Genomic DNA, 24,749 nt, shown 5'->3' with positions numbered 1-24,749 from the left:
CGGGACTCCTATTCGCGGACGGATGGAGTATTAAAGTTATATTCCCCCGTCCCTGAGAAGTATGAACTCTAATTTTTTTAGCCCGTCCCTGAAAAGTATGAATATTCTAATTTTGGAAACTTCTTTCTCTCAAATAAGGTAGGACTCATTCTCCACTAACAATACTCTTAAAACTTTTTCTCTCTCTCTCTTACTTACCAATTGTGTATTAAAACTCGTGTCAAACTAAATGTTCATTCTTTAAGGACAAAGGGAGTACATATTTTTCTTTTAAATCTAAATCAATGGGACAATTTAAAAATGTATCAAAGTTATGAAATAAATGACTTTTTAAGTTTAGGGATTGACCAAAATTTAATCAAAGTAATATTTTACCGATTTGCCCTAAAATATAATCAAATTAAAACTTCAAAATGTGTGTATTTAAATGGAGTGCTTTGTAATAAAGTTGTTGGAGGACCATTTACCACAGCAAGTAAGTGTACAACTATATACTATTATTGCGAAGAGCGTATATTGTTCCGTTAGATGCCTGGATTTATACATATTTAAGAGTGATGGATTCCTAACTAACTAATTAGCAATCTCAAACTCAGATTAAATCTTAGTCATTAGATTAGAAAATCTAATGGTTGAAATAATGGCTATTATATTTTTAACTAAGAAAATTAATAAATAAAATTAGAGGGTGTTAATGTCAATTCTCTCTTATTAAAATCATCTAAAAACTTTAAATTTACGTAACTCTCTCGATTTAAATTAGTTTTTCGCAAAAAATATATCAAATTAAAGATAATGTTATAGGGATTCCAACGAGATTTCAATTGCATATGTTCCGACGACGTTCGGATGATGAAATTTGATATTTTTAATTTTAGTTTTCGTAAATGTTGATAACCAGATTTTTATCAACAGATACATATAAAAATCTTAATAAAACCATGTAAAAATTTCAATAAATATGTGTTGATATTTCCTTGTACTAATGTTGATATTCTTATGTCATATCGTTGATATTTGTAATATACTATGTTGATATAAAAAAACATTCATGAAAATTATCATATGATAACATAATGGTCATATTACTCTTTTGTTGATATTTTGTCTACTATTTATTGAGATTCGTAAGATTTAATCTCATCCACTCATTTTAAAATCTAAGTGTGGAGATTTGATCTTGATTTTGGATTAGGGTGCTATAAGCATTAGAATATGATCTCGTACAACATATACGTAAAATTATAAATCCATAGTGTGCGTTGATTAGTTGATAGAGTCGCGTTTGAATTAATGACTTTTTCAGAAGAGAAATATGCATGGCAGTGTAGTGTGAACGTAGCAAACTTTGTGACAGTGCGGCCGAGCAGTGGGGGAGATGATGAAACAAACGAATTCAAAGACTGGAAAGAGCAGATGATTTGCCTTCTGGAGAGCCGGGATGTGATGGGGTTCGTCAACAGTGAAATTGTGGCACCAGAGAAAGAGGAGATTGAGCAGTACAAGTTGTGGAGAAGAACGGACAGACTTGTCAAAGGATGGATTCTTGGATCAGTCGGAACAGACGTGCTTCACCGACTGCGGGGTAGTGAAACTGCAAGAGACGTATGGCTTCAATTGGAAAACATTTTCAAACAAGAAGACGACGACGAAGAAGAAGGCAAGACCGGTCAATTTTCATTTTCTCTCCAATTTCCCTCATTTGAATTGAATAGTGGTTTGCTATTAGGATGGCTGCGGGGTAGTGAAACTGCAAAAGACGTATGGCTTCAATTACTAGACAACATTTTAGAAGAAGAAGAAGAAGAAGAAGAAGAAGAAGAAGAAGAAGAAGAAGAAGAAGAAGAAGAAGAAGAAGGAGGAGGAGGAGGAGGAGGAGGAGGAGGAGGGAAGACCGGTCAGTTTTCATTTTCTCTCCAATTTCCGTCATTTGAATTGAATAGTGATTTGCTATTAGGTGGGCTGAGGGTAGGAAGATTTGGTTTCGTTTCAAAAAATTCGGTTAACCAAATAATCAATTTAAAAAATATTTTATTTATATTTTGGGTTTATAAAAAACGTGGTGAAAGGGATATGAGGAGTTTATTCATCATCAAAAACAACATTTTATAGTTACCTGGTTAATCAATTGTTGCGACAAAAATTGGTTTATCAAATAGTACAAAATATTTTTTATATTTTTGGTTTTTTCATATCAATCCAAACATTTTTTATCCACCCTTAGATTATTCAGCATCATCTCAAATAATTAAACATAAACATATATGATTAAAAAATAACAGAGAATATTGTGTAGGTGATGATTATATCAGATATTTGCCAGTATACCAGGCAATAATGAGAGATAACTGGCAGTCCACTAAGAATAACTTCCCAGACTTAAACGACTTAAGCACCAACATTATATCTTCACGTTTGGAAACAATTCTCCACATAGCCGTTTTGGCTGGAAAAAACGATTTAGTGATCAAGATGGTGGAAATAATGCCACCAGAGGCGCTGGCCTTCAAGAATTCCCGTGGAGATACTGCCTTACACAATATTGCCATTGTTGGAAATACAGTAGCAGCAATTGCTTTGGTTGGCAAAAATCCAAATTTACTTCATATTATGAACAATGATAACGACTTGCCAGTGGTCGTAGCAGCTGTAAATTGCCAAAAGAAAACGCTAGAATATTTGATATTGCAGCACGAGACCAACTCTGGCGATCACCCTTCTATATTTCAGGGTCAAATTGGAGTCGATCTCTTGAATGCAATAATATCTTCTGAATATGTTGGTGAGTTCCAAATTAATTGCTTCAGTGCTCTAATGTATATTATACATATTTCATACCATAACTGAATTATATGTATATCCTTGTTTATAATTAGATATTGCATTGGATTTGACTCATAAATACCCAAATTTGGCTCAAAGGGTACATGACAAGTCCGGTAATTCCGCACTATCAGTCATTGCTCAGACCGACACCTTATTCCCAAGGACAGACGCTTTCACCTGGTGGCAAAAGTTTGCTTACCGTTGTAAGTACTCCCCTCGTCTGCGAATAGGAGTCTCATTTCTTTCCAGCACGGGTTTTATGAAATGTTTAGAAAAGTGGGTGAAAGTTAGTGGAATAAGAGTCTTACTTGTGTATATTAGTTTTAAATGATATGTGAATAGAATGAGTTAGTGGAATGTGTGGTCTCTACCATGTATAGTACCGACGGAATTACCGACGGAAAATTTTCGCTACGAATTACAACGGAATTACCGACGGAACATTCCGCGGGTGAAAATATTTCCTTTTTTAATTGATGTAATTTCCGTCGGTAATTACGTCGGTAAAAACAAAATTACCGACGGATTAGGGTCTTGGGTAAATTTTCCGTCGGTAAAGAGCTCGTCGGTAAAAAAAAAAATTTCGATGGAATTACCGACGAAAATACATTAATTAAAAAAGGAAAATTTTCACCTGCAGAAATTTCCGTCGGTAAATCCGTCGGTAATTTGTAGCGAAAATTTTCCGTCGGTAATACCGTTGGTAAATTGACATTTTTTGTAGTGGTAATTATGAACAGAGACTCGTATTCGTGGACGGACCAAAATAGAAAAACGGTCCTATTCGTGAACGGAGTGAGTACATACTTACCATTACGAGGTGCCACTAAAATATAAATTAAGGCTTTAAGCTATGCTCTTTTACCATGATTTCAGTTTTCAAATTAATTTATCCTCGAAAAATTATAATTTCACATATGTTTGTTGTCGACAAACAACATTTGTTTAATGCATAAATATTTATTTTCTGAATATATGTAGGTATTCATAAATATTTATTTTCTGAATATATGTAGGTATTCGTATAAAAACCAATTCTGAAGAGGAATCTGGTCGCACGACACATGATGTATCCCATGACATTGAAAATTTAAATTGCCATAGTGCATCGCATTGGAAGTACTTGTTTCACATTATCTCTCGAGGAAAGCTACACTTATCATTTCCATTATATATATCGCTCATACTTTACAAAGTCCTTTCCAAATTTGTAACGATTATTAGAATCTATTGTTGCTGGTGACATAAATCTAAGATCCTTGTTGGGTTGATTTACAGGGTGGAAGAAGTTGGATTACATGATTTGGTATGTCATCGAAAATTTAGGTTGGTTAGCACTCCACACTCATCTTGTTTATGTAGTAATGTAATATAATTAATTCTAACAGTTTATTGGTTAACATATCAGTGCCTAACGTGAAGGAGCTGAGGGAGAAAAAATCAACGAGAGCACAAGCACTACAACTTGCGAAGCACTTGTGCGACCAAATAATAACTTTACCTGGAAATGAGGCTTTACCGATATTTGAGAAATCTATTCATAATGCGGCCATCTTTGGGATTAGTGAGCTTGTGGAAATGATAATAGACGCATATCCTTTGACTATTTATTATAGAGACCCTAAGACGAAGAAGGATGTATTTATGCTGGCAGCGGCCTATCGCTTTGAGAATGTTATCAACCTCTTCCATAATATGAACGACCGCAAATATACGTTTTGGGGGCGTGCAGACCGTCAGAGAAACAATTACATGCACATATGTGGAAAATTAGCCCCATCTGACAGGCTCAATCTTGTAGCTGGTCCTGCTCTACAAATGCAGCGCGAATTGCAGTGGTTTAAGGTACCATTTCAAATCAAATCCCTATGGCCTTTCAACATTTTTAAAACATGAACTTGCAAGATTAGTAGAAGCTAAATAGAAAAAATAAAGAGTTAATATGTATAATAAAATAGTCACTTTGATATACAGGAGATGGAAAATTTTGTCCCTGCTTCACGCAGAACATGGAACAACAAAGAAATGCAAACTCCACAGATGTTATTCACAAGGGAGCACGAAAAGCTAAAAGAAGCTGGAGAGAAGTGGATGAAAGACACGGCTAATGCATGCACCATCGTGGCAGCACTAATTGCAACAGTCATGTTCGCTGCAGCTTTCACTGTTCCTGGTGGGATTGAAGAAGCATCCGGCAAGCCACTTCTGTCAAACAAGCCTCCATTCATGTTGTTTGCAGTGTCGGATGCCATATCCTTGTTCACTTCCATAACTTCTCTGCTCCTGTTCCTTTCCATCCTTACTTCACGTTATGCAGAAGAGGATTTCTTGTATGTTTTACCCAAGAGGTTAAGCATGGGCCTTGTTACCCTCTTCGTGTCCATTATATTTATGTTGGCTGCGTTTAGTGCTACGCTCTACATGGTGCTTCAAAGAGATGCAACGTGGTTTGTGGTGCTTCTCATGGCATTCGCTTGCTTACCCATTGCATCATTCGTGCTGCTACAGTTTCCACTCCTTGTAGACGTCATCTATTCAACTTATGGCCCTGGTGTTTTTAATAAGAAAACCAAACGTCGTCTCTAATAAGCTCATATATAGTTACGGTTGTTAGTATTGGACTTATTTTCTTGCACTTTACTCCCAATTTCCCTTGCATGTTGTTGTTAAGAATATTAAGTAGTTTGTACTTGTATTTTTGATGTATGGGTTTGTTTAATAGTATACCACTATTCTCTCGTTTCAGTAGATACATCAGTTGGTAACCGCAAATTGGTCTCGTTCCCATGAAAATGGCTTTTATATAGCCTAACGTATGTGGTTAGTTTTATTTGCAGATCTTCGAAAACAAGATTTCATCACTGGTGAGAATTTCAATCTGTTAGCTGCCATGTCTGCTTTAGAGGTAATGCTGCTTTTCTTTTGAATTGGTGTACATATTGCAAGTATGCATGCCACAGTAGAGCTGAAGTGATCTAAGGAAAAAAGAATATCAGAAATATCAGCAATAGTGTCAATTTTATTCTGGGAGAACAAACTGTTAATGCATACTTACTATTTTCAGGAAAATATATTTTTTTAAAGATTATGGTCGCTTTAAGAACTCTGTTTTGGCCGGTATGCCCTTGGCTTGTTTCTTCTATCCTCCGTGCCTAAGCTCAATTTATTTTTATGTGTGACCTTTGACCAAAGACATTTTTTACTAGTGGGAAGATATATCAATATTTTGAATTTTTTTCTTATTATCTCCATCATATAATCCCTCTTTGTTCTCCTTAGGCACTAGGATTGTTGTGCTTAGATCATGATCTCTAATAGTACTCTAAAGTCCAAAATAGAATAAGAAAATAGCTTCAATGGTACTGCAAAACTTATTCCATTTGGATTTTCGAACAAGATATATATACCCATTTTGGGTTAACATTAAAACAGACTCTACTCACTTTTTTCAGCTTTTGTGAGTGTAAAAAGTAAGTGAATAGAGAATATTCATTTAAGTTTGAGCTTGGTGTAGATGGTTAAAGTAAAAAATCACTATTTAATGTGACATTTGCACTAAAAAATGGAGTTTATAGTGTAAATAGTTAGATATGCTCAGAGTCTAATTTTCATGTTTTTTTTTAGAGTGAACTACATTTCAAGGATCTATACTTTCACCGATGGACATTTGCGATACGTATACTTGAAAAGTATCTATTGCGGTCTCCAACTATACACTTTGCTCGTTTCAGGTGCTCTTGCACGTTTTTATCATTTTTTGGGATGAAAATGTCCCCAAATGTATAAAGGGCATTTTTCTGCACTAAGAATCTCTCTCTCCACTGGTTGCATGTAACGATCTTCATAAATTAATTATGCTCAACATAGAAACCTGTGCTCCATAGGAGTTGTGGCTCAGTATATAAGCTAAAACAATTTTCTTTATATAACTCAGAAAATAGGCAGTACGCCCAAGTAGATCAGTTCGACTTGTAATTCAAAGCAGGTTAATGAATGCATAGTTTTAGGAACCATAATCAAAAGCTAATATCCAATCGACTTCTTTGAATTACGATCTCTAAAGTTATTAAGCTATCACAGATGTAAAACCTTTATCTTCTCTCGAAGCATACAATTTGTAGATTACTACCTAGAACCGAAGTCTCCTTGCTAGAACTAAAGCAACAACTCCTAAAAACTCCTAAGATAAATTTGCTTCATTCAAAAGCTCAAATCTCCTAATTATATTGGCAAAGACCTCAATTTCTCCTCTTTCTAATTAAACTGCTCATCTCTCGATTATTGTACTCTAATCCACATGCATTTATAAGATTGTCAATCAAAAAAATATATAAGCACAAGAGAAATTGAAATAACTACAAGAGCTAATAAGGAAAAACAATTAATAAATAACTCAAAATCATAGCATGTTTACCAAAAATTCCACAAAAGATGTTTACTACTCATAGACAAGTAAAGACAACAATTAAAGTACTAGACATGAAGAAAAACAAAACAAAACAAAACCCAAGGTTGAATTATGCAGTCTTCGGTCTTCTCTTGTCTAGATCTGCAGAGCTCCGCTCTAATGGAGGATGAAAGAATTATATGTGGAATATAGGATGGAAGAAGTACATAGAGGGAGAGGATTGGAGGCTCTGAGATGAATATTATGAATTAGGTTATATGGTATATTTAGGCTTGAAAAAGGTTTATACATGGTAAATAGTGTTCTCCAAGTAATGTGAAAGATGGTAAATTCTAGCCCTTCAATTAATAGGAAAGATTTGGCAACAATTTCTTTCCTCCCTTAATTTCTGCTAACTTTTTACTGCACTGCGCAACGTTCGTAAAATGGCCATAATTTTTTTCACCGAAATTCGGTTTAGATGTTCAAGGTACCCACGCGAAGCTCTTTCATAGACGAAGAGAATGTCATGTAGTAGACACTGATTAGACTTCAAACTTGATGGCAGATTGGCTCGAACAGAGGCTGTTGCACCTTGAAACTTTTGCACCTTTTTTCTGTCTTTTTCTATCATTTATCAACAAACATGTCAAAATACCAAAATGTATAAGATATGCAATTTAAGAACATAATTTTTCATGATTGACATTTAAAACGAGCCAAACCTAGGCCTTAAAAACATGCAAAATCGTTGTTTATCAATGCTTATCTGAACTTGCACTAGTTGATCAGTTGTGAGAACAAACACAAATTTCGAGTTTGTATTTTTCAATTTTATATACATATATTAGTTTTTTTTTTTTTTTTTTAACTATGATGTTTCTTAAAGATGGTAATCAAGAGAGGTATAGCAAGATTGAGAAGGCATATTGGAAGTAGAGAGAAATAGTGTTGTGTATTTTCTTATATTTTTTATATGCTCATCACCCTAGTATTTATAGGGATATTTGAGTCTCCTTTAGTACACCAATCAATGAGGATTGGAACTCTACACGTTTAGGAACTATACACAATCTAGGAACTCCACTGTAATAAATGATGGGTGGCTATTTATGGCTCCTTTTTTCAACACTCCCCATCAAGTTGAGCAACGGTATCTCCGATACTCAACTTGCCCAAAATTTCTTTGAAGATTTTAGGACTCAAAGCCTTGGTTAACATGTCTGCAAGTTGTTCCTCTGATCGAACGAATGGAAATTCGATGATGCCGCTTTCGAGTTTTCCTTGATGAAGTGACGATCAACTTCGACATGTTTCGTTCTGTCATGTTGTACTAGATTCTATGAAATGTTGATTGCTGCTTTATTGTCACAAAAAAGTTGACTTTTCCGCGAAGGAGGAAAGCCGGTTTCTGTTAACAACATTCTAAGCCAAAGTATTTCCATCAGGCCACTTCTGATCCCTCGAAATTCTGCTTCTGCACTTGATAATGCTACAACTTTTTGCTTCTTGCTTCTCCAAGTGAATAAGTTACCCCCAACAAAGGTAAAATATCCTCCAGTGGATTTTCTATCGACTGGATTGCTTGCCCAATCGGCATTGGTGTATCCATCAATTTCCAAATCTTCATTCTTTTCTAAGAATACCCCATAGCTGGTTGTTCCCTTTAAATATCTCACAATTCTCATGACAGCATCCATATGGTCTTCCTGAGGCTGATGCATAAATTGACTGACAACTCCGACTGCTGACTCAACTTATTTTAACACAAGTGATACCCGCAAGTGTACGGGGCTAGTGTAGCAATTAGCAAGCAAGAGTATCGTATCCCACAGAGACAAATTCGTATCAACTTAACTACCACGAACAAACGTTGACTACTATCTAGACAATCGGAAAAAGTTTGGTTTTTTTCTAACACTACGAAAAGCATATAATAAGCAAATAAACAAGTAAAACCAAATAAACACGGAGTGAAAAGATAATATGGAGAAAATTGTAGAACTCAAGGATCCGATGCACAATTCCAAGCTCTTATCCAATCAAATTGTCTTACCTTTTGGTGTCTCTAGAATTACTAAGTCGACCACAATTATAGATTAAACCCCCTCCCGAGGTGAGAAACCTGCGGATTAGGTGCTAGGATTGAAGTCCCCTTCTAATCCTAAAACCCGTAACTCCCAAAAGCTCGATTAGGTCAAAGACCTCACTCAAAACCTCAACTCTCTCGAGTTTTATTGCATTAAGGTGTGAATTATTCCTATTTCCAGATTAATTATTTCATCTCCCGATTAATCTAATTAATCCTACACAATCAAGTGGGGATCAAGCAATTGAAAGGAATAAACCCAAGAATAATCAATTAACTACAAGAGCAAGGTAAGAACAAAATCAATTGGATAAAAACTATGAAATTAATGCATCATCACCAAGAATTCTACACAAAGGGTTTAGCTACTCATGTTCTTCATAAAAACCATGTTCAAAACAAAAGATCTATGAAATACATGAAGAAAAGATTAAGATACTCCTGTGAGAATGAATCTATGGAATGACAACTTCAATCTTCAATTCTCTCTCTCAAAATGTTCTTGGGAGTGTGTGTGAGTGTTGGAGGCGGTAAGCGTAGAATCTCATGAACCCTAGGCGTTTTTCCCTTTAATCCCCCATCAAAAATCGCGTTTTTGGCAAGAAAATACGCCAAAATAACGTACCTGGCCGGGTAGAATTATAAAGAGTAAAATTCACCCGGCCGGGTGATGATTTTCGACCATTTTCTGACCTTTTCAGCGCATAAACACAGTACCCGGCCGGCTGGTTAATTCACCCGGCCGCGTGTAATTTTTTGGACAGCGCAGTGTTCGTAAAACGGTCATAACTTCTTCTACGGGACTCCGATTGAAGCGTGTATGATACCCACGCGAAGCTCTTTCAAAGACGAAGAGACTGATATGCATTTAAGGCTGATTGGACTTCAAAATCTCCAGTAAAAATTGTCTCAAACCAAGGCTGTTGCACATCCACATAGTTTGTACCTTTTTCTACACATTCTTAACATAATGATCAGCATACCAACATAATAGAGAAGTATATATAAACACGTCCAATAATAGACAAATATGATCAAATTCGTACAAAACCACCCTCTAAAACCATGTAAAATCCAAGTATGTCAATTGCATATGTGATGTCAGGCCTAGTATGAGAAAGATAAATAAGTTTATCTACTAGCCGTTGATATCTTTCACGGTTTGTGGGTTTAGCTCCATCCACAATCTTCAACCCATGGTTGGGTACCATTGGAGTTTCAGCGGACTTACAGTCCAGTAGGCCAGTTTCGGCTAACATGTCGAGTACATACTTCTTCTGCCTTAGGAATATTCCGTGCTTGGATCTCAACACTTCAATTCCTAGGAAGTACTTCAAAGCTCCCAAATCCTTCATTTCGAACTCCCTGAAAAGATTCTCCTTTAGATTTTGGATTTCTTCGGCATCATCCCCTGTTATGATCATGTCATCAACATATATTATTAGACATGTTATTAATCCGTTCCTTTTCTTTAGGAATAGTGTGTGATCTGAATGGCTCTGTTTGAAGCCATGTTTGAACATTGTCTGGCAAAATCTTCCAAACCACACTCTGGGGGATTGCTTTAACCCATAAAGGATCTTTCTCAGTCTGCACACCTGTCCTTCTCCAAATTTTCCACAAAAACCGGGGGGGACCTCCATATAGACTTTCTTGTTTTTCTCAAGTTCTCCATGAAGAAAGGCATTTGTAACATCAAACTGGTATAATGGTCATTCTTTATATGCAGCTACAGATAAAAGAGTTCTTATTGTATTTAGTTTGGCCACAGGGGAGAAAGTTTCTTCATAGTCTACTCCATACACCTGAGTATATCCCTTAGCAACCAATCTTTCTTTGTATCTCTCGATTGAACCATCTGCACGTCTTTTTATGGTGAAGATCCAACGACATCCTACTGTTTTCTTTCCCGAGGGTAGAGTACACTTCTCCCACGTTTCATTTTTTATCAGGGCATCAATGTCCTTCTTCATGGCCTCCCTTCAGTGCTTGTGTTTCATTGCCTCTTCGAACGACTGCGGAATCTCTTCTTCTTCATAAAGTGCAGCTTCGAATGCCCTAGCCATTTCGGTAAGGTGTCCTTGGGTAAGATTTGCAATAGAGTATCTAGATTTCCGCCCTTTCCAGTCTGACGAATATCTTCGAGGAGGAATGCCCCTTGTACTTCTTTGGGGAAATCTGCCCTGCCCTGTCTGTTGCTCCGTCGGTGGCTTATCTGTATCACTTCTGTTTTCCCTGTCACTGTCAATGGTTTCAGGTATATTATCAATCTGGATCAGAAGTATTTACCTTAAGAATTAAAGACTGGTCAGATAGTTCAGCAGTGTCCTAAGGCGACATGTTCTGCTCTTGGGGTTTGACTGCCCGGTGGTACTGCTAACTTCCTCTGTTGGACTGACTCCTATGACAGGGTTTTGGTCTGGTTGACTGGTTTGGTTATTCTCTCCCTCTCCCTGAATGGTTTCTCCCTTGTTATTCTCTCTCTCCCCCTGAATGGTTTCTCCCCAAAGAGGTAGCCAATTTAGAGCGTCACTACTCGATTTTTCTGACTCAATCTCCCCTTGACCGCTAGATTGGCTATAGAAGTATTCGCTTTCAACAAAATCGCAGTTCATAGTGGTACATACGATCTGTCGAAGGGTCATAGCACTGATAACCTTTTTTATTTTTCCCATAACCTAAGAAAACACATTTGACAGCACAAGGTGAGAATTTGTTACGGTCATGTTTGGGGATGTGGACAAACACAATACAGCCAAAAATTTTGGTGTCGAGATAGAGGGAGGATGGTACCGAGTTTTGGAAATAGAAGACATCTAGATGAGTTTTGAAGTTAAGGATCCCTGTGGGGAGACGATTTAGAAGATAGACGGGGGTGGCGATGGCTTCTGGCCAGAAGGACTTTGGGATGTTTGATTCAATGAGGAGGGCACGGGTGATTTCTAGGATGTATCTGTTTTTTCGCTCGGCAACCCCATTTTGTTCTGGTATATATGCACACGAAGTTTGGTGGACAAGGCCATTTTCAGTGAAGAAAGATATCATCCTAGAGTTCACGTATTCCCTCCCGTTATCAGATCTAAGGATTTGGATTTTAAAGTTATACTGGGTTTGGACAAGACGATAGAACTCAGTAAATTTCTTTAAAAACTTCTGATTTTGTTTAAAAAAAATAAATCCAAGTCATACGCGAAAAATCATCAATAAACAACCAAAAATATCGAAAACCTTGTCCTCTAGTAACCGGAGCAGGACCACACACATCAGAGCGAACCAAAGCAAAATGTGTTTTTTCTCTAGTTTTGTTTAATTTGAAAGAATGTCTGTGACTTTTTGTCAAAACACAAGTTTCACAATTTAAAACATGTGTAGAAGAAACTAACTCGGGAAATAGTAAGCGAAGATAACTTATAGATGGGTGCCCTAACCGACGATGCAAGAGCCAAATCTGTCTGTCAGTTAGTCCGTGAGTTAGCATCGCAGTACTCTGTTGGGCTATCTCATCCACGTAGTACAGTCCATATCCCCCAGTGCCACGTCCAACTATCGTCCCAGTCTTGTTATCCTGTAACAAACAAAAATGAGGTTGCATTAGCAACTTGCAGTTCAGATCTCTTGTTACATGACTAACAGACAAAAGTTTGTGGGACAAAGAAGGAACATAAAGACAATTCGAGAGGCAAAGGGTGGGTGAGATAGTGACTGTGCCCGCCCCCTCTACTTGTGCTAACTCCCCACTGGCAGTTTGGACAAAACTTTTTGTGGATTGGGAAATATTGAGGAAGTCCGATGCATCAAAGGACATGGTATCGGTTACCCCATAGTCAAAAATCCAATGGTGGTCTTTAGGTCCTATGTTTGATGAAGATGAGTACGCTAAAGCATGGAATGTGTTTGTACAGGTGATGGAGGGCTGAAATTCAAAAGGTTGGGGTGTGTTCTTGGAATTTTTGAGAGTTGGGGGCGTATTCTCGGAAATTTGGACAAAAGGGGGTTTTTTCTGCAATTTTTTGGTCAACTGGGGCGGATTTGGTAATATCAAAATTGACTGGGGGTTTTGGAATGGAGTTTATTTGCAGATTTTCTCAAGCTTGAGGGGCTTATTTGCAAAATGGAGGGGGTGTTTTTAGAAAAACCCCAATTTTGCAATTCCTTCACAGTAGCCGCCTCCCCAACCTTCCTCTTTCTTTCGGAAGGCGTTGGTGCATCGGTGCTCCGCCGACGCTCCGTCGGTGCGCTGGCCTGGCGCCTCCTCTGCTTCTTCCTACTTCCCAACCACACAACCTCCGACGCCGACGTTCCTTCACTCTCCACCGGAGACGCTGAACATGCCTGCATCTGTTGGTTGCTTTCCGACACCGCAAATTCCATGATTTCAACAATCTCTGGTGCTTTAGCAATCGTACTCCGTCCGTCGACGGTTGGGCCACGGGAAGCAGCGGATATAGATTGTGCAGCGGCCAAAAGTCCATGAATTTCTTCACTCCGATCATGGCTGTGTGTGGCGGACTCGGTGGCAGATTCGCCGCTGGAGTCGGTGGCAGATTCACCGTTGGAATTCTTCGGAGCAGTGACAGATTCGCCGCTGGTCTTCTTCGGAGCAGTGGCAGGTTTACTGAAAGGAGAAGGGACTTGATTGAGATTTGGGGATTTCTTAGGAAGGCAAGGGCTCGTGGCTGATTCTGCAGTCTGATACCATCTTAAAGATGGTAAAAATCGCGAGAGGTATTGCAAGATTTTGAGAAGGCATATTGGAGGTATAGCAAGATTTTGAGAAGGCATATTGGAAGTAGAGAGAAATATTGGTGTATTTTCTTATATTTTTTATATGCACATCACCCTAGTATTTATAGCAATATTTGAGTCTCGTTTAGTACACCAATCAATGAGGATTGGAACTTTACACGTTTAGGAACTATACACAATCTAGGAACTCCATTGTAATGAATGATGGGTGGTTATTTATGGCTCCTTTTTTCAACAATGTTTTTAAATATGTTTTGATTTATGTTTTAATTTTATCATAGCACGTGAAGTGTATATTAATTTTTAAGATAATGTTGTAGATAAATGTGTAATTCAAATAAGTATGTGGGTAATTGAAAAGGTATAAAATGTAGGTAGGCATGAAATATTTGGATTTGAATTTGATGTAAATGATCGGAGTAAAATTACTTATGGGATTAAAATACGAAAAATTATATTAAACTAAAATGCATATTATTATGGATTCATCACAATATTTTCATTTAATGCTACAATATTATTTTTAAATAATCATCATGCTCAATTTTAACTAGATATTCCCTCCGTCCCGTTTAAGAGTCATATTTTACTATAAAAGTTTATCCCAGTTTAGGAGTCACATTTTGAATCTTCCATATTTGGACATAAAATTTTACCTCATTATTCATTAAAATTACACTCAAATGTCATTATCTACATAAAAATAAATTCAAAAAAAAAAAAACCAAAAAGTCAAAGCATCTCACTTTCCACCAACTCACTTCATTTATTACATACTCCACCAACTCACTTCATTTATTACACACTCCACCAATTTCTTAAAATCCGTACCATAATGTACTCCTAAACTGGGACAGAGGGAGTAATTGATATAAATATTTACTCCATATTTATAAACAAAAGTAAAATATAAAAAAGAACTAAAAATTAATAGAGAGAAGAAACTATAAAGCGATTGAGAAATTTTAATTCTTATTCAACAATAGACTCTATTCGCCAACTTCGTCTTCAACGTGTTAGAACTTAGAACATTAGAAACTCTGTCTCCATTTTAATGGAGCAAGATTTCTTAACAAATCTACCATTAGAAATCACCACCGACATCATCTCACTCCTTCCTATTCCATGTGTTGCAATTAGCAAGTGCGTTTGCAAACCATGGCTCAATCTGCTCGGAGTTCGACGATTTCGAAATCAAAACTCAACCGGCCCTAGCTCTCATCCTGCAGCATTATGGGTCACCAGGTCGCACGAGATACAAAATTGAATACGAAGATGAAGCTGATCTGGAGAGCCATGATATTCTCAAAGATTTCAAAACATTATACATATCATCAATTAAAGGTGTCGCTGCTATTGGGTCGCTTCTTCTATTTGTTTTGATTAAGCAGGGGTTTATTGCAAAAAAATGCATTCACATATGTAATCCGGTCACTCGTAAATATGTTGACCTTCAATTACCTAAGGTTGACGTCTGCTGTTCGAGCTATGGAATTGGTTTGAGCAAAATAAGCGGGAAATATAAAGTGGTATGTATCAATCCACACAAAGGATCATATCTTGTATACAGAACATGAAAGTGGAGGCACCTTGAAGATGGCGCTCTTTTTGATTTAGAATTCCAACATTTTACTGCAAAATCTGCAATATGGCAACCCCGTTGGATCTCATTTGATTCGAATGGAAGAATTTGGATTTGTGGTTTTGATGTTGAAACAGAATGTTTTAGCATGTTCTCTCCTCCTCCTCCTCCTCCTCCTTTTGTAGATGGGCGTAGCCGTCCAATCGGGATGTTGTCTGTTTTGGGGGACTGCCTCAGTTATTCATACACATGGAACAATGAAATTGTCATCTGGATGATGAAGAAATACTAAGTCGAGGAATCTTGGACCATAGAGTACGAGTTGAGTAATATTCATTTTGATTTTGATAGGACTAAAAATCTTTATGTTTCTCCTATCAAAATTTTCAAAGATGGTGACATTTTGATGTTGTGGAACACTAATGATCTCATCTACTACTCCAACAAGACTAAAAAAGTTGATATGATTAAGAATGGATTTATAAAGCTTACATTTGCCGTTATTTTCACTCCTAGCCTTATATCACTCGAGAGTTTTGGATTCAAAACTGTTCTCTCGTTCTAGTTTATACTGTTAGCCTCCATTTGTGTGTTACAGTTTATGTGGGTTGTGTTCGTATCTAAGGTTTCTTTGTTTGTAATATTTGGGGTTGGTCTTATCATGTAGACCGGACATTAACTAGCATATACTCCCTCTGTCCTATTAGAAATAAAACGTTTTCCTTTTTAGTTTGTCCTATTAAAAATGAAACGTTTCTAAAAATGGAAACAATATCCTCTCTACTTTTTCTTCTCTCTTACTTTATTCTCTCTTCATTAACTCACAAAATAACACTATATAAAATCCTTTGCCGAAAAGCAAACATTGCATATTTAATGGGACGGAGGGAGTATATTTTAAGGAATGTCGTAGGTAATCTCCTTATAGTTCGTAACGGTAAGTATATAATTGTAATTTATAATTATTTGGTTGTATTTGACTATAAAGATTCTTAATGGTGTGGGTTCACCTGAAAAAATGTGTTCGGCCCGATAGCCCATTTATGACATTTCTAGTTAAAGCCTTATTCTGTTTTCCAGGCCTAATATACTGTTTCTTTTACGTTTCTATTGTAGTGGCCTAGTGGGTTGGCTTCAAATGTTTCTTCTTTAACTTTAGATTAATTTATGGAAAAAAGGTCATTTAAATCACATTAATTTTTGGTGACTTCTGTCTTTATGCCAATCTCATAACTTGTGAAAATATCAAATTCCTTAACTTTTAGAATCGTCCCATAAACGTTTAAAAGTTAATGATATTTGTTTTGACTTTGATATCGTTTATCATTATATCTTCTTTGCATACATAATAATAATAATAATAATAATAATAATAATAATAATAATAATAATAATCTAAAATCGATCTCTATGATTTAGAACAATGCCAAATTTGTTTAGAAGTTAACCAAAAATTATGATTTAAATAACAAATTTCATTGAATTTTAATCGTATGGAACAATTACAAAAGGTAAAAGAAATTATAATTTAAATCTCTAAATTTAAAGGTTATTGGATTGGTAGAAGTCAACCAAAAATTATAACGCAAATGGTAATTCTTCCTTAAGTAATCAAACCCCTTGATTATTAATAAAAAAAAAAATCATATACGTACTGCTTCCAATACTTGCGTGTATCAACAAAGTTGGACCAGAATAACTGAATAAGATAAACGTACCCCATTATTAAACTAATAATTAAATAAATGAAAGTAAACTCATCTTACAGTCAAGTTGGAATAGAACAAGAGTTACCTACCCAATTACTAAAACTAATTAAGTAGAATGTCAACTCAAACGTAATAACCAAAGTTGGATTAGAACAAGAGTTTACCTAATTATTGAAACTAATTAAATAAATGAATGTAAACTCAAATGTAACAACCAAGTTGGAGAAGAACATGAAGTACCTACTAAACTATTAAAAACTAGCTAAAAAATACACAACCTTTTAGTCAGTTTAGGCTTTTCCAGTAAACTTTGAAAGTGATTAAAAAAATATAGGAACTTTGAGTTTGTAGACAATTTCCCACAAAATTCACTTTTACTCATATTTAATCCTACGTAGCGCACCGGTGTCATTGTAATCTGATTGCGGTTTGTGGGAAAATAAACAAACTTTGAATGTTGAAAAGAAAAAAATACGCCAAACTTTTTGGGTTGCAACATGTTAGATCTAATACATAATTGGGCAATTTTTTGTTATTTTTTTGTACAACCCACATTTCGTGCTTAAACAGATCATACAATATTAATATTCATGGCTAGAGTTTGTTGGCTCATATATGCATCAAAATCATAAATACAAAGGTTCTAGTATCTGGAATATAAATTGAAAATTATACAAATTCAAAGCAAATTAAATGCATTGAAGAAAATTAAAATGCTTTACAAGAAAATTTATAGTAGTAACAGATACTTTTTCATTTGAATTATGGGAGTATGAATATTTTATAAGATTGTTTTGTGTACAGCTGCACCACGATGTCCTGATATAGTGGTTCCACATATGGTGGATCCTGAATGAGGCCAAGAGGAGTCGAATATATATGCATGTGTGTGTGCGTGTGATGCTCGTTTAAGGGTTTAACTTTGAAGAATTAATGGCTTTTTGGCGGTGTAGTGTGATTGTAGCACACTTTGTGACAGTGAGGCTGAGCAGTGAGGGAGATGATAAAACAAACAAATTCAAAAACCGGAAAGCGCAGATCAAGCGGTGCAAGCTGTGGAGAAGAACGGACAAACTTGCCAAAGGATGGAGTTTTGGATCAGTCGGTACAGACGTGCTTCACCAACTGTGGCGCAAGGATACTAGAAGGGACGTATGGCTACGATTACTGGACAATTTTGAAGAAGAGGAAAAAGACGACGAGACTGGTCAGTTTTCATTTTCTCTCCAATTTCCCTCTCATTTGAATTGAATAGTACTCCCCCGTGACTCCGTCCCACCATAAGCGATGCGTTTCTTTTTTGCACTCGTTTGGAATAAAATGATAGAAGTATAAAATAGTTACAGGGGAGGAAAAATTGGTTTGGTTTTAAAAATTTCGTTTAACCAAACTACCAATTTGAAACATCTTTTATTTATTTTTTGGGTTTTTCATTGTTGGAAAAAAGTGGTGTGAAGTGATGCGAGGAGTGTATTCATCAACAACTACATTTTCTAATTAGCCGGTTAATCATATGTTGTAGGTGATTTACCGCAACAAAGGGAGACTGATCAGATTTCATTTTCTCCAATTTCCGTCATTAAAATTGAATAGTTGTCCTATTTGCTATTGGGAGTATAAATCTGTTTCCTTAAAAAAAGACGGTTGATCAAGAAAAAAAAATATACTATCTCCGTCTTTGAAAAATAGAAACATTTGAAACTATATGGGTTTTAATGCACAATTAGTAAAATAAGAGAGAGGGAGAGAAAAATGAGTAAAGTAAGAGAGAGGAAGAACAAAAAAGTAGTGGAAATAGAATTAGTGGATTATTGGGTCGGTCCTCTGCCTAAAATTCTATTTTAAGAGACGGGCCAATATGGAAATAATTTTTATTTTTAAGAAACTAAGGTAGTATTTTATACTAAAAAAATATAAACTTTTGAAAGAACGTGAGTTTTAATGCATAATTGGTAAAGTCATTAGACATTAAAAAGTTTCTTAAATTAGAAAGTTCGTAATTTCAAGGGACGAACTGAAAAAGAAATGAGTAGTTCATACTTTTAAGGGACACAACAAGTACGTATTTTTTTTGGTTTTCCATATTGATCCAAACATTTTTTCCAACCCTTAAATTATTCAGCGTCATCTCAAATAATTAAATAGAAACATCTACATGATTAAATATTATTTCCGTCGGTTCGCCAATAAATGTGTCATTTCACATTTAGTACTATTTTTGGTATATGGACCTATATTCCACTAATTCACTTCTCTCATATTTTATTACTATAAAACTAATATACTCCATAAAAGTACAATCCAAAATCCACTAACTTTCATTATCTACATTTTTTTTCATAAAGTTAAATAATTTCTTAAAACCCGAATGGGCCAAAGTAATAGAGAATATTAATTGTGCAGGTGAAGTTTATAGGAGATATTTGCCACTATACCAAGCTATAATAAGAGATCAGCAAGCTGCAAGGAATTTCTTCCCAGACATAAACAACTTCAGAACCACGATTATCTCTTCACATTTGGAAACAGTTCTCCACGTAACCGTTTTGAAAGGAAAATCGAACAATTTGGTGAACAAGTCGGTGGATATAATGCGACGAGAGGTGCTACACCCCAAGGATTCCAAGGGGAAAATTGCCTTACACTATAATGCCTTTGTTGGAAATACAACAACACCTGCTTTGGTTAACAGAAATCCAAATTTGCTAGATATTTTGTCTGATGACAACCGGTTGTCGGTGCACACAACAACCATGAATTGCCATAAGAAAACTCTACATTGTTTTATAGCTGAGCCTGAGACCAACTTCCGGCATGACCCTTTTAAATATGAGAGCCAACAAGGCGTCATTTTCTTGAATGAAATAATAGCTTCTACATATGTTGGTCAGTTCCAAATTAATTCGTTCAATGCTCTAATATATATTATTCTCATTTCAAACCATAGCTGAATTACGTGTATATCCTTGTTTATGATTAGATATTGCTGCGTATTTGGCTCACAAGTTCCCAAATTTGACTCAAAGAGTAGATGACGATGGTGATTCTGCATTATCAATCATTGCTCAAACTAGCACCTTATTCCCAAGGACAGACGCTTTCACCTGGTGGCAGAAGTTTTTTTACCACCGTAAGTACATATATATATACCACATTACAAGCAGTATTTCTTTAATGCATACAAATTTTTTCAAATATAATGTTTGTATTCTTGTAAAAATTATTTCTAAAGAGGAAACTGGCAAATGCAACCCATGACAATGTATTTAAATAGCCATGGTGCAATGTAACTGGAAGTACTCGTTTCACATTTTCTCTCGGGGAAAGTTTCCAAATTTGTATTGATTAGTAGCATCTCTTGTTGCTTGTGACATAAATCTAAGATCACTGTTAGGCTGATTTGGTCGGTTAGCATTTCAAACCCATCTTGTTTATGTAGTAATATAACAATTAATTACTCCTATTATAGTTGATTGGTTAATGTATCAGTGCCTAACGCGAAGGAGATGAGGGAGAAGAAATCAATGCGTGCACAAGTACTACAACTTGCAAAGCACTTGTGCTACCAAATAGCGACGTCTTTGCATGAAAATGAGGCTTTAAAGATATTTGAGAAATCTATACATCTTGCGGCAATCTATGGGATTAGTGAGCTTGTGGAGATGATAGACAAATATCATTTGGCAATTTATTATAGAGATTCTGACACGGACAAGGATGTGTTTTCACTAGCAATGGCCTATCGCTTTGAGAATGATATATACGTTGTATATAATATGAATGAATGCAGATATATGTTTTGCAGCTCCACATACCATCATGACAACAATTTACTACACATATGTGTAAAACTAGCCCCTTATCGGCTCAATCTTGTAGCTGGTCTCGCTCCACAGTTGCAGTGCAGATCGCAGGGGCTGAAGGTACCATTTCAAATCAAAACTCAATTACCTTTCAACATTTTAAAACATGAAACCGACACATTAGTAGCAGCCGACTAGAAAAAGTAACGAGTTAATATAAACAGCCTCTCTCTCTCTATATATATCAAATTAGTCATTTTGATATGCAGGAGACGGAATATTTTGTCCTTGCTTCACGTAGAACATGGCCCAACCACGAAAAGCAAACTCCACATATGTTATTCACAAAGGAGCACGAAAAGCTAAAAGAAGCCGGAGAGAAGTGGATGAAAGACACGGCTAATGCATGCACCATCGTGGCAACACTAATTGCAACAATCATGTTCGCTGCAGCTTTAACTATTCCTGGTGAGATTGAACCTGCATCTGGCAAGTCACTTCTCTCAAGCAAACCTTCATTCATGTTGTTTGGAGTGTCGAATGTCATATCATTGTTCACTTCCATAACTTCTCTACTCTTGTTCCTCTCCATTCTGACTTCACGTTATAATAAGGAGGATTTTTTGTATGTTTTACCCAAGAGGTTAAGCTTGGGCCTTCTTAGCCTCTTCGTGTCCATTACATTTATGTTGGTTGCATTTAGTGCTACGCTCTATCTGGTTCTTCCAAGACAACGAGATGTGCATGATTTGTGGCGCTTCTCACGGCCTTCGCTTACCAGCTCAATGCATCATTCGTGTTGCTACAATTCTCACTCCTTATAGATGTCATCTATTTCACCTATGACCCTAGTATTTTTAATAAGAAGACCAATTGCATTCTCTAAGCTCATACGTGTTGTTTTCTCTAATAAGCTTATATGTAGTCATAGTTGCTAGCATTAGATTTTTTTCTTTGCATTATATTACCAATTTCCCATGCATGTTGTTCTTAAGAAGATTAAGTGGTTTGTACTTGTATTTGTAATTTATGGGCTTGTTTAATGCTAGTACTATATATTCTGGTTTCAGTAGATATATCAATTTGTAACCACAAATTATTTGACTTTTAAATAGCCTAATGTAGGAAAATGAAAATAACTGTTACATAGTACTTGTCTCATTTAATGTATGTTTAACATTATTTTTTTTATTATTCAATTTATTTAAATCCATGATTCTTCAATCCATTCAATGATCATAAACCCCAAATTAACACATAAATTTGGAAACAGCTCATTTTCCTAATTTGGTAGAATTCTCAGATTTTAAAAGTAAGTGTGAACTACACTATTAGTCCCTGATCTTGTCGAAAAATGCACCAATGGTCCCTTAAAAAAAATTTATATCATTTTTGGTACGATAAAGCTAAAGTAACCCTATGCACCACTTGTGTATAGGGATGTCAATCGGTAGCCCTCCGGGTTTCGGGCCAACCCTATTCGGGTTGTCGATCAATCAGGTTGTGATTTTTTTTTCGGGTTATAAAAGTTCAACCCTAACCCTAAAAGCTCGGGTTGCGGGCTAGCCCAACGGGCTAATCGGGTTGCTACCGATAAAATTAACATGCGGTCAATCCAATAACTAATGGTGAAAATTAGTTATATTTATAAGTAAAATATTTAATTATGATATATTTGTGATATATGCTTAAACTCAAACGTAAACACGATCATATACTAATATTTGAGAGTTATGCAAAATAAAACATAAACATCAAGAAATTTTAAAGCATGTTTTAGAAATTTAAATATATTTTTTAGTGAATTTGAAGTTTCTAATTTATATATCTATTATTATGTTAATAAAAATTTAATATATAATTTATATATTTAATATATAAAATTGAAAGTTATTTTTTTAGTAATTTATATCATAAAATAACCAATAAAGTGTTGAATTAGAGTCAAACAAATAGAACGATAGAAATTTTATCGGGTTTCCGGGCCAGTCCATCGGGTTTTCGGGTCTGGCCCTAACGGGTAGCGGGCTAATCGGGTGCCGGCTAGTCGGACTGAAATTTAATCGGGCTATAAATTTTCAGCCCTAACCTGTTGGGACTACCGTAGCGGAAGACACGGAAAACAAACAGGTCCTTAACGGATCTATTTAGGTGATTATGCAATCGATTCCAATTTCATGCAATAAACATAGATCTATAGATATAACATCAAATAAACACATAATCATGAATATTTGATGTAGATTCAATTGTTACCTCATAATCCGACATCGGATTGACGTTGCTTGCTGCACCTCCGGGCGATCCTTGGTTTACCGACCATGTATCTTCCGTACTATTCCCTTGTCTTTGATCATCCATCCGTGTGGGTGGATCTTGAATAATCAACAAATAGCTTTGAAGAGATCTAGGGAAAACCAATCACAAACTCGATATTGTCTTGATCTAATCCTATGAATTAGGATAGAACAAGAACAAAACAAAAACCCTAATTATCCCACGTGCCAAGGCACGAAAATCGAGGCAAGGAGAGAGAGACAGAGCCGACAACGGCTACTAGGGTTTAGGGGAGGAGTGTTGTGTTGAATGGTGTGCTAGGGTTTTCCATACTCCTCACTATTTATAATAGACTTAATGGCTAGTAAGGGGATCCGTGGAATGATTTAAGTGTTGGGCTCACCCATTAGATAAATTACTAATTAAATCAAATGACCCATGATTTAATATATTATCAATGGAATATTATTTTGTTCCACTAAAGAATAATATTGCACTCCCACTTAAATCACCAAATTACAAATAACTTGGGTCCAATTTATTTTATAATATTTCCCGCGTTTAAGATTATCTTGATCCGTCAATTTAATTATTTTGTCTTCTATGTGACTAGAATTAAATTAATTCTCCAAAGAGTTTTTCTAGTTTGAAACTTTATTTATTATTCGTGGAATAAATTCCAACTGCGCAGATTTCTGAATAATAAATTTCTCTTTCAAACACCTCATTGGGGATCACCCTTTTAGGGATTTAATCATACCACACTGGGCATGCGAATTCTATGAAATAATATTCCAATACCTTCATGTTATTCAATTACTACCACCCAAGATATCATGAACTTGAGTTACGTACAAACTCTCACATATTGATAAGTCAAAGTGGCGTTTGATTGAATAAACAATATTGATATTAATATCATAGACTAGAAAATACTAAACTTTCTGAAATATATTCTTTCAGTAGATAGCAATAAAGAATACATTTCAGATTAGATCATTTCAGTGCTTTACCACACCGGTGTTATTAATCTCTTCTTAGGTAAGAGAGAATTATCACAAACACCGCAACCGTACCAATAGGTAGCCAAAGCCTATCTAGGTTGTGAATACGTTTTTCTTCTTACTAGATCTGGCCAAGTCCCCTACTGGAAAACTCATGAGGAGATTCATCGAATTTCCCTACTTGACCTTCTTAGTAAAAAGCCTCAGACTTGTTTATTATATTTCAATAATAAACCATTATATTATATTATTTATTCTCATAAATAGGTAAACAAGTGGACGTGGCGTTTCTCGTATACATGCACAAGCTGACTGTACAAAGGCAT

The 24,749-nt window shown here is 35.8% G+C and overlaps 3 protein-coding genes across 5 annotated transcripts; 2 read left to right on the top strand and 1 right to left on the bottom strand.

Moving 5' to 3' along the window:
• Positions 1-1,290: 1,290 nt before the first annotated feature.
• On the top strand, positions 1,291-5,523 carry LOC125189455 (uncharacterized). Its single transcript, XM_089057905.1, has 7 exons — positions 1,291-1,669; positions 2,297-2,782; positions 2,877-3,029; positions 3,843-3,969; positions 4,103-4,152; positions 4,235-4,671; positions 4,801-5,523. The coding sequence occupies exons 1-7, from the start codon at positions 1,294-1,296 to the stop codon at positions 5,410-5,412; spliced, it is 2,241 nt and encodes a 746-aa protein (XP_088914031.1). The 5' UTR covers positions 1,291-1,293; the 3' UTR covers positions 5,413-5,523.
• Positions 5,524-10,278: 4,755 nt separating this feature from the next.
• LOC125186283 (uncharacterized) lies at positions 10,279-14,227 on the bottom strand. 3 transcript variants are annotated; one of them, XM_089059788.1, is made up of 3 exons: positions 13,479-14,227; positions 12,711-12,867; positions 10,279-11,543 (listed from the first exon to the last, which is right to left on the bottom strand). In XM_089059788.1, the coding sequence occupies exons 1-3, from the start codon at positions 14,082-14,084 to the stop codon at positions 11,299-11,301; spliced, it is 1,008 nt and encodes a 335-aa protein (XP_088915914.1). In that variant the 5' UTR covers positions 14,085-14,227; the 3' UTR covers positions 10,279-11,298. The 3 variants fall into 3 exon arrangements, 2 of the variants coding, with proteins under 2 accessions (XP_088915914.1, XP_088915915.1); XM_089059789.1 differs by having other exon boundaries at positions 12,731-12,867; XR_016130969.1 differs by having other exon boundaries at positions 10,279-12,867; positions 13,120-14,227.
• Positions 14,228-18,272: 4,045 nt separating this feature from the next.
• LOC125189456 (uncharacterized) lies at positions 18,273-21,966 on the top strand. Its single transcript, XM_089059228.1, has 5 exons — positions 18,273-18,546; positions 19,743-20,225; positions 20,320-20,469; positions 20,829-21,262; positions 21,412-21,966. Exons 1-5 carry the CDS (start codon positions 18,273-18,275, stop codon positions 21,964-21,966), a joined length of 1,896 nt encoding a protein of 631 aa, XP_088915354.1.
• Positions 21,967-24,749: the final 2,783 nt, after the last annotated feature.

Source organism: Salvia hispanica, chromosome 5 (assembly GCF_029641045.1).
Source record: "Salvia hispanica isolate PSC_SH4W2 chromosome 5, Shi_PSC_v1, whole genome shotgun sequence".
Lineage (NCBI taxonomy): Eukaryota > Viridiplantae > Streptophyta > Magnoliopsida > Lamiales > Lamiaceae > Salvia > Salvia hispanica.
This window is presented reverse-complemented; position numbering and strand designations above follow the sequence as displayed.